Source organism: Cherax quadricarinatus, chromosome 59 (genome assembly GCF_038502225.1).
Source record: "Cherax quadricarinatus isolate ZL_2023a chromosome 59, ASM3850222v1, whole genome shotgun sequence".
Classification (NCBI taxonomy): Eukaryota; Metazoa; Arthropoda; class Malacostraca; order Decapoda; family Parastacidae; genus Cherax; species Cherax quadricarinatus.
In genome coordinates, this window is record NC_091350.1 from 13,804,643 (window position 1) to 13,815,951 (window position 11,309).

Consider the following 11,309-nt stretch of genomic DNA (forward strand, 5'->3'; position numbering starts at 1 on the left):
TAACACCCAGGTACATACTTGCTGCTAGGTGAACAGGACAATAGATGTAAGGAAACAAGTCGAAGTGTTTCTAGCCTGCCGGGAATCAAACCCAGGCCCTCCATGTGTGAAGCAAGAGCTTTGCCAGCTAGGCCATGGGGTCACCCATCAATGACATAGTATACTACAACAGTGGTCCCTCATTTATCGTCGTTAATCCGTTCCTGGAAGTGCGACGATTGTCGAAAGACGATTTTCGAATCAATTTTCCCCATAAGAAATAATGTAAATACAATTAATCTGTTCCTGACACCCAGAAGTATTAAAACAAAAATTTTTTTTACATGAAATATAGATGTAGTACATAAACAATACAATGGGACATGATGAATGAAACATTAACAGCATAACACTTACCTTTATTGGAGGAGGAGAGATTGGATTAGTTACTGTTTGGAAGGGGAATCCCCTTCCATCAACACCTCAGGTACCAAGTGCTTTTCTGGGGTTCTCTTCTCTGTTTCTTAATGCCACTAGGACCAGCTTGAGAGTCACTGGAGTCCTGTCTCACAAAAAAAGTGTCCAGAGAGCTCTGTTTCTGGAATCTCTTTAAAACTCTGTCACTGTACAAGTTGCCGATATGGCTTGCAACGTCCTTCTCAAGGTGATGTTTCTCCATAAATCTTTCCATCCTACCCCACATTTCACCATGCCTTATCACACTGTGTATGCCACTACGGTTCTTAAATCTCTCAAACCAACCTTTGCTGGCCTTAAATTCACAATTATCAGTACTCGTTGCAGGCAATTTCTTTACCAGATCATCACGCAACTGCCTAGCCTTTTCACAAATAATCGACATCATAAGACTATCTCCTGCTAATTGTTTCTTGTTTATCCACACCAATAATAACTTCTCAACAACTTCGAGTACTGGTGATCTCATTTTTGTCAGCATATTTACCCCCTTTGCAACAACAGCTTCCTTGATTTCCTTTTTCTTGGCCACGATGGAAGATATGGTTGTACGGGATTTGTTATACATCTTGGCTAGTTCGGCCACACACACGCCACTTTCATATTGTTCAATGATGTTTCTCTCAAATTCAATTGTATTTCTCACATTCTTTACCAAAGGCTTGGCACTAGGAGCTTTCTTTGGAGCCATGGTAGCTTATTTAGCACTTGCAAGCACTAAAATGAATGGAATATTATGAAATATTTCGTATGAACAAGTGAGGTGACTGTCGCTCACTGGTAAACAATGGCACACTGGCTGGGAAGGGAGGGTGAAGTGGCTCAGAGTGTGAGTACGTGTCCTGGACGAAGGACGATTAGCGAGTCGACCGACCATTTGCGAGCCAATGTTTGGACAAAAATAACGCGACGATTTCCAAAAAGGACGACTATCAAGCCAGACGATTGAGGGACCACTGTACAGTGGACCCTTAACCAGCGATGGCATCGATTAACGATAAATCTGACTAGCGATACATTTTAACGCAAAAATTTTGCCTCAACTAGCACTTAAAAACCCGACCAGCGCTATTCGTTCCGTACCATACGCGTCCACTTTGGCCTGAGCGCGCCTCACTTGTCCCTTGGGTACCAGTGTTTACAAGCCAGCCAGCCACCGCGGTCGCTTCCAAACATACAACAACTGGAACATTTCATATTATCACAGCCTTTGTAGTGATTTCACCTGCAAAATAAGTCACCATGGGCCCCAAGAAAGCTTCTTGTGCCAACCCTACAGCAAAAAGGGTGAGAATTACTATGGAGATGAAGAAAGAGATCATTGCTAAGTATGAAAGTGGAGTGCGTGTCTCTGAGCTGGTCAGGTTGTATAATAAACCCCAATCAACCATCGCTACTATTGTGGGTAAGAAAATGGCAATCAAGGAAGCTGTTCTTGCCAAAGGTGCAGCTGCTGCTGCACCACAGTCAGCTGTTGTTGTTGCTGCACCACCATCAGCTGTATTACTCGAAGATGTGGAGAGAGTGTTGTTGGTGTGGCTTAACGTGAAACAATTACCGAGAAACAATTAACCCCGGAGGGTTAGCCACCCAGGATAACCCAAGAAAGTCAGTGCATCATCGAGGACTGTCTAACTTATTTCCATCAGGGGTCCTTAATCTTGTCCCCCAGGATGCGACCCACAACAGTTGACTAACACCCAGGTGAACAGGAAAAAATGCCTGGAACTAGTGCTCATATTGGTGAGGTTAGTGGGGAGGATGTGGAAGAGTTGGTGGAGGAGGACAATGAAGAACAAACCACTGATGAGCTGCTAGATCATCTTCAACAGTAAGAGGCCACACCTGAGGAAACTGCTTCGGAGGAGGGGAGAGAGAAATTGAAGAAGTTGCCTACTTCAAAGATTAAGGAAATGTGTGCAATGTGGCTTAAAGTGCAAACATTTTTTTATGAAAATCACCCTCACACAGCTATTGCAAGCCGTGCTGGTGACTTACACTGACAATGTTGTGAAACACTTTAGGATAAAGGAACAAGAGGTACAGGCCTCTATGGACAGATATGTTGTGCGACAGAAGTCCAGTGACTCTGAAGCTGGTCCTAGTGGCATTAAAAGAACAAGGGAAGTAACCCCAGAAAAAGACTTGCTACCTCAAGTGCTAATGGAAGGGGATTCCCCTTCTAAACACTAACAAGATCAATGGTCTCCTCCTCCTCCCATCCCATCAATCATCACCAGATCTTCAATAAAGTTAAGTGTCATGTAATTGTGCATGTCTTCTTCAGTTTGTGTGTATTAAAATTAATATTTCATGTGGTAAAAAATTTTTTTTCAATACTTCGGGGTGTCTTGCACGGATTAATTTTATTTCCATTATTTCTTATGGGGAAAATTAACTTGACTAACGATTATTTTGGTTAACGATGAGCTCTCAGGAACGGATTAATATCGCTGGTTGAGGGTCCACTGTATATAGAAAGCCGCTTGTTATGCAGAGCATTTTGGGCAAATTAGGTCAATTTTGTACCAGGATACAGCCCACACCAGTCGACTAACACACAGGCACCCATTTTACTGATGGGTGAGCTAGGACAAGTGTAAGGAAACAAGCCTAATGTTTCCACCTTTGCTGGGAATCAAACCACGGACCCTCAGCATATGAAGTGAGAGCTTTGCCTACCAGGCCATGTTAATAAAGTTGCTCCCAAGCAGTGTCCAGAATATCTTGCTGCCAAGTTTGTCAAAGTTGGGAACCAAAACCAGTATGGTACTAGGGTGAGTGAACACAATTTTGTAAATAACTGCAGTAGGTAGGGTAGAAAGCCGAGCCTGCAGTTTGTCCTGATTGCCTGAGGGTACGGGAAGACTGACTATGCCCTCACAGCAGGGGCATCATAGCAATTCAAACTCTGCTAACCTGACAGTCCATGGCATCATGGCTAATGTATTTGAAATATGCTGACAACATTAGTGTATCTATTACTGTAAGCTGATCCTCTAATGTTAGTATAAACAACTCATTTATCTCATTCCTAGTATACCTGGAGAGAGTTTTGAGGATCTACGCCCCCACGGCCCGGTCTGTCATCATGATTATAACTTAAAAGCTAAAACAGCAAAGTAACTCTGTTAAAATTAGTTACAATAAAAAGTAGCAGCAGCGGAGGCAGCAAGCTCTGTCATTTTTCTCACCTTCAGAGCCCATCAACGCTTCTATGATGGCCTAATTGCAATCATAACCGCACTAATGTACGTAGAGCCCAGCAAAGACTGCCCCACAAACTTCAAGCACAGCCCCGCTGCCTACTCCAAGCTCTTAACTAATTTAGTTTCCTCAACTAACCACAGCAACTCCTGTACTATTATGAGACCAACTCATAGAAGAAACAGCACTAAGAACAGCAAGGCAGCACCTAGAAATCGACTATTCCGTAAGACGACCCAGCAGAACGTCGGTGCCCCACCCCCCTCACCACCCAGAGCGACGCATCACCAACAACAAACATGGCCGACTCACCCTCACCCACCAACCAAGGCGACTCAACAACAACAACAACCGTGACTGACTCCCTCTCTACCTCTACTGTCTTCATAGGATTTAACCCATCTGATATGCTCCCAGGTATGACTAATGATCCTGGCACTCTAAAGAATTACATCACCACCCTAACGGCGGATAACTTGAATCTTCGTGCTGAAAATATGTCTCTCCGCGCAACAATAACAAACCATGAATCTAAGTTACTTCACCTTGAGAATAAGATCAACAGCCTTGAACAACAGCTAACATCAACTGGCACGACTGATTTTGGCAAGACCCTCCAATCAGTCATAGCCAGTCACACAGATCAAATAGCTTCCCTAAGCACAAAGATTGAAGATGCTGTCAAGGACTGGAAAATAAACATGGATACCCAACTGACCAATTATTTTGCTTACCAAGATAAGGCAGAGCAAGATAAGCTAGCCGATGCAGTAGTGATTAACAGTCCACTCTTTCCTAGTGAATTAAACCATACCAACTGCAAAGCTACAACTCTCCAGATCATACGCGACCACCTACAGGTTAATGTGCCAGTGTCGGAAATAAAAGAATCACGGTTACTAGGGAACCAAGGTAGAAAAAGCGTTATGCTCAGATTTCACACACGACAGAAAAAAAGACCTAATAAGTTCATCTATTAAAGCAAAAAAAGATATATATGTATATATAAATGAGTGTCTCGCAAGAAAATGACAGAACCTCCTGTACTGAGTGAGAAAACTAAAACGTGAGAATAATGATAAAATTCACCAGTGCTTTGTACATGATGGACAAATTCTAGTAAGAAAAACAAATGTAGGCCGTGTGTACTATATTACAAATGAAAATGAACTAGCAAACTTCCTTCATGATGCAAACATTACAGAGTCTGACTGATATTAGTGACCAAATCATTGTACTATGTTAGTAGTATATGTTATTATGCCATTATCGAACTAATCCCTGTGCTATCATCTCCTAGATAGTATTTACTACCTCATTATCCCATGTGTCCCACACAGTTCCTTGTGTGACCCAATTTGTGTTATCTTCCCAGATTACCCTTTCACAATTTATTACTTGCTAATAAGATACTTACTCTTTAATAATATCTGTATTACCATTTATTCCTACTTAAGCACTGTTTTAATTCTTTTATAATCTTACCTAATTTTCCCTTTGCTCCCAAACTACAAATAACAAACTAGTGTATGTTCCTACTACACTACTGCAATTCCTTGTACCATCTTCCACTAGCTAGTATCATCTACCTCAAATAATATTTCTTTAGTGATATTAATTGTTCAAACTTTATGCTATAAGGCAAATCTTACTCTCAGATTAATTTCATATCATAGTGTCAATCTATTTAAAGGTTGTTTTACCTCTACTTTAGTCCCTTTCTACATTTCTCCTGAAATAATTCTCTATATACCAACACATTGTACTGCCCTTTATTCAGTAATTGCTATACTCCTAGTTCTAACAACAATTAAAGGGCTACTTTCAGGAGATTTAATATTTTTTTTTTCCCCTCTTGTCCATATAGTCACATTTATTAAAATACTCCAGGTGCTACTGATTTTGCTTTTAATACATTCTTTTATTATTATTATATTCATTAGCTCCTTTATTTTAGCTGTAAATATCTACCGTAGTTCATAAACTCACATTTGTTAAAATAATTAAGGTGCTATTAGATGCTTAAGTGTATAAATGAATTATCTATTCTGTAATAATCCCTTTTCCTTTTAAATTTTTTACAAGTTTTAGAATAATCACGGAGTCTTATTCATAAGTCTAGTTGTAGATTAAATATAAATCTTATATTATTTTAATCAGAAAATCTAGTTTGTAAATTTACTCTCATCCTATGATTACAGGCGTAGATCCTGATGTAAACTTTTTACAAAATGAATTACACGAATCAAACAGCAACTGTAATTACTACACAGCAGACCAAGCAAAGACATTACTCTGTGCAAACAATAACATAACCATCTTTAACTACAATGTCAGATCCTTGAGCAAACATTATGATGACCTCACAGCATTACTCAGTTCCCTTCATTCCAATATATCAATTATCACACTCACAGAAACCTGGCTTAAGCTTGATATTACAGATGTCTATACCATTCCTGGCTACATAGCCATACACAACTGTAGAACAGACCAGCAAGGGGGAGGAACAGCTATATACTACTCAAATCAACTCAAATGTATCAATAAATCTTGCACAAGGGACCAACATGAAGAATATATCATAGCCAAATTTAAATCAAAAGACCTACAAAAACCCTTCACAATTATAAACATCTACAGAGTACCACAGTCAAACATTTACCACTTTAGTGAAAAACTAGGTAACATGATTACTGATGCACACATGAATAAAGACCACCTACTACTAACAGGAGATTTCAACATAAACATACTACACGACCAGGACCCACAAGTAACCAAATTCACAAACACAATGAGTAACTGCCTGTTGCTACCAGCAATATCTAAACCTACAAGAATCACCGAGACAAGCATCTCCTTAACAGACCACATCTGGACAAACACCATATCCCCTTTAAAATCAAGCATAATCAGACAACACTACAGACCACTACCCAGCCTTTCTCATAACTAATCTGGGCAAACTGCCACACAACATTACTAAAGTAACCTTCAGACTACATAACAAGACAGCAGTTAACAACTTTACAGCAGCTATGAATAACATCGACTGGCAAAATGAGCTCGAAACATATAGAGATATGAATGAATGTATAAATAATTTTCTAAAAAAAAAAAGCCCAATGCCTCTATAACAAACATTGCCCCCAAAAAAATAAACAGATCACAGCAAAGAGACTGAATAATCCCTGGCTTACACCAAGCATCCTCAAATCCATTAACACAAAGCACAAATATGAAAAACAGTATAGAATGGGTCAAATAACCAGAGAACAGTCTAAACGTTACTCATCAGCACTTACCAGCCTGATAAGAAGGTCTAAAAATTGTATTATGAAAATAGATTAAATAACATCAAAGGTGATATGAAAAAAAACCTGGAAAACTCTATCTGAAATTCTTGGAACTAAAAAGTTATCCAAAAACAAAACAATCAAACTAACAAAATCAGATGAACCCCTACTCACTCCAACTGAAACAGCAAACAGACTCAATGTTTTCTTCTCCACTATAGGAAAAAATCTAGCGAACAAAATACCAAGCGCAAACACCCGTCCATCAGACTACCTCACAGGTACCTACCAAATACGCTATTCCTAGCTCCAACCAACCCAAAGAAGTTACACTCATCATAAACACCCTTAAAAACAAGGCAGGAGACTTAAACAACTTGCCTGCTTTTATGTACAAAAAAGCTTCTCAAGTATTGTCACCAATTATTGCAACGCTCTTTAACAAATCCATTGAATCATCTACCCTCCCAACAATCCTCAAAATAGCGAGGGTCACTCCGATCCATAAAGGAGGTGACCAAGCTGACTTGAATAACTATAGACCAATATCTAACTTACCACTGCTCTCTAAAATCTTTGAAAAATTAATTCATAGACGGATCTATTCCTACCTCGTCTCATACAACATATTAAACCCTTGTCAGTTTGAATTCAGGAATAATAAAAGCACAAATGATGCTATCATACACATGCTAGAACTAATATATACCACACTTGAAAAGAAAGAACTCCCGCTGGGCATTTTCATTGATTTATGTAAAGCTTTCGATACAGTTGACCATGAACTGCTCTACTCCAAATTAACGCACTATGGTATGAGAGGCCACTCCCTCAACTACCTAAAATCATACCTTAATAACAGAACTCAATATGTGTATGCAAATGATGCAAACTCTTCCACCCAACCAATCACAGTAGGAGTCCCACAAGAAAGTGTCCTTGGACCACTCCTCTTTCTCATCTACATCAATGATCTACCGAATGCATCACAGCTACTCAAACCCATATTATTTGCAGATGACACTACGTATGTATTTTCCCACCCAAACGCAGTCATACTAGCAAACACAGTCAATGCCAAATTACAGAAAATATCTGCCTGGATGATGACTAACAAATTTACCCTGAACACTGATAAAACCTATTTCATTCAGTTTGGAAACAAAGCTGCAAATGTAACATAACGCTAAACAGATCATCAGTCACAAGACTCACAGAGGGAAAATTCCTAGGTATCCACCTTGACAGTAGCCTAAAGTTCCAGACACACATACAACAAATCACCAAGAAAATTTCCAAGACTGTAGACATACTATCAAAGATAAGGTACTACGTTCCACAATCAGCTTTCCTGGCACTGTACCATTCACTCATATACCCTTTTCTTACATATGGAATTTGTGCATCGGGATCAACAACATCCAATCACCTAAAACCCCTAATAACCCAGCAAAAGGCAGCAGTAAGAATAACAAATTCCCACTCCCGCCAGCATACTCCACCAATTTTCAAGTCTGAATCTGCTCACCATTAACAACATCCACATTTATTCATGTGCCTACTACATACACAGAACAATACACGCAAATATAAACCCTCCACTCAAACTTCTCCTCACCAACCTAAACAGGACACATGACCACAACACAAGACACTCTATGCACATAAAGGGCCCTAAAATATGGAATTCATTACCAGAAGATATTAAAGTAACCCGGTCTGAAAATCAATTTAAGACTCTTCTCAAAAGCCACTTAATCACCCTAGACTAAACGCTAAATATTCAGTACACACATACTCACTTATGTATTCCCACATCATAACTTCAACAAACACTATGAACCTTTTATCTATTGTTGACAGGAATATAACTGAATCATTGTTTTCACAAAAAAGCATTTTCGAATATATGAATATAACTTTTGTCTTATACAAATTTTGATTCATTTATAATTAATAATCTACTTCACAACTATGAAATAATTACTATCCTACTGTACAACTACGATATAATCCTTAGTGTTAAGTAGTCTGTAAACCAATAATGTTAAGTTGGCCAATAATGCCTAGGCATAATAGAGGCTCCCTTTGCATTGCAAAGGTTGATCAGACCCTGATCCACCAGGTCAAGGATCTACGCTCCCACGGCCCGGTCTGTAACCAGACCTCCTGGTGGATCTGGGTCTGATCAACCTTTCATTTTAACTAATTTCCACAGAGTTACTTTGCTGTTTTAGCTTTTAAGTTATAATCATGATTGATTTCTACTGTCTTACATTATTATTATTGTTAATATAATCAAGGGGGAAGCGCTAAACCCGGAGGATTATACAGCGCCTGGGGGGGATGTGGAAGGCATTCAGGCTTAATTCGGGAAACTTGAGCACAGATCCAACTGTCTTACAGCTACTCTTAAAATAAAATATTAAAACGACCTCAATGGAAAGTCGCTGATTTTTTCTACTTATAAACTTATGTATGTGTATGTATATATGTATACATACGTATGATTAACTCATACTTAATTTAAACACGACAGCCATACAACAGAGAAGTGATGACTTTGAGTATAATCCAAGTCTTACTGTCTTCCAATGAGATTCATGGTATATCTACACAAGTTTATATATGATTTAATCATATGTATTTACTTTATACAGTATATATTATAATGAAGGGTAGCGCTAAACCCTAGGATTATACAGCACTTGTGGGGGAAAGTGAAGGTATTCAGGCTTAATTCAGGGAACTGGAGCACAGATCCAACTCCCTAGATCAAGAGCCCTTCACCAACGTCAAGGAACCTTCCTTGAGGAGCATACAGTATACAAAAACATACATATACTGATGATTTCAACCTATATAAACATGTCTCCAGCTACAAAAAATGAAGAAGTTTTAAAGCCTAATAATCACCCTTGTAGCTACTCTAACCTTATTTTCCTGGACATGTAGGTAGGTTTACACAATGGTTATAGCTTGGTCTACACACCAAGACCTTCATCATCATCATCACAACTCTGCTTCACTGTCAACACAGTTGATCAGATTCCTCTCATCTGAATTCAGTTTTTGACATACGAGGAACTTGGAGGTCAGTTTATTTCATGTTACTATGATCACCCCAGGCACCATAACTGTTGTTTCCAGCCCTCCTGCTGGCCGCCCGGACTCTCTGCTCTCCTCCACAACCACAACGGCATCAACTCGCCTGAAACACCATATCTTGGAGAAGTTTTTGAGAAGTTCCATGTAGAGAGGAACTCAGGTGGGGCGAACCTCCCACCCTGCACGACGCCGTCTGCTACGCTGCTTCTCATTGGTCGATCACTACACTACAACCAATCAGAAACTCTCTATTATACTCTCCTCCAACAGGTGTTCACTCTCAAAAGACGTATCAAAAGCGTCTCTAATATTAGTAAATAATTATATAAGGGTCGTGATCAAATAACTACACTATAACTGTTTTATTGAAAATAAACCAGTCAAAGTTCAAGATGATGTGAAGCTAAGAATTTAGGTAGCTTTAGAGTGGGTTTCAACAGATATATTTGTACCTATTGTTGGCAGTGTCTAGGGCCTGCCTAGTGTAATTTCTCTAAAACCATTATGCAGCACATTATTAATGAATTTTGTTACAATTAATTGTTCGATAAAGATTCCGACCATGTAATACCTTCATATCTTAGCTCTAATTACAGTTTTTTAATGCATACACTATCCTAACTGTATTCTGACACCCAGGTTATCTTTCCAGGTCGCGGCAGCTACCCTGACCTATATGACACTGTACACTGTTAAAAATATATTAACAACTCGTTATGGTTGTAACCAGATTATATTTCGTAAACTTGTAAATAGTTCACTGCTAATGTAACTTGCTCAGCTATCATTAAACAAGGACCCCAGTCCCTGTACCCCAGTCCCTGGACCCAAGTCCCAGGACCCCACCCTGCACCCAAGTCCCCACATCCAAGACCCTGCACCCCACACAGCACCCCAGTCCCTGCACCCCAAGTCCCAGCACCCCAGTGCCGGGACCCCAGTCCCTCCATCCTAGTCCCTCCACCCCAGTCCCTCCACCCCAGTCCCTGCACCCCAGTCCCTGCACCCCAGTCCCTGCACCCCAGTCCCTGCACCCCAGTCCCTGCACACCAGTCACTGCACACCAGTCACTGCACACCAGTCCCTCCACCCCAGTCCCTCCACCCCAGTCCCTCCACCCCAGTCCCTCCACCCCAGTCACTCCACTCCAGTCCCTGCACCCCAGTCCCTGAACCCCAGTCCCTGCACCTCAGTCCCTGCACCCCAGTCCCTCCACCCCCGTCCCTCCACCCCAGTCCC

At 40.2% G+C, this 11,309-nt stretch overlaps 1 protein-coding gene across 4 annotated transcripts in view; it reads right to left on the reverse strand.

Annotated features, from left to right (window-relative positions):
• Nucleotides 1-10,318, reverse strand: part of LOC128698737 (uncharacterized) — a 110,235-nt gene extending 99,917 nt beyond the window's left edge. For 2 of the 4 annotated variants that reach the window (XM_070097753.1, XM_070097752.1), the window contains exon 1: nt 10,174-10,318. In XM_070097753.1, coding sequence (XP_069953854.1) covers nt 10,174-10,282 — 109 coding nt within the window. In that variant the 5' untranslated portion in view covers nt 10,283-10,318. Of the gene's footprint in view, nt 1-9,896 lie in introns of all 4 variants that reach the window. The other 2 variants (XM_070097755.1, XM_070097754.1) reach the window with 1 other exon arrangement.
• Between the last annotated feature and the right edge of the window lie 991 nt (nt 10,319-11,309).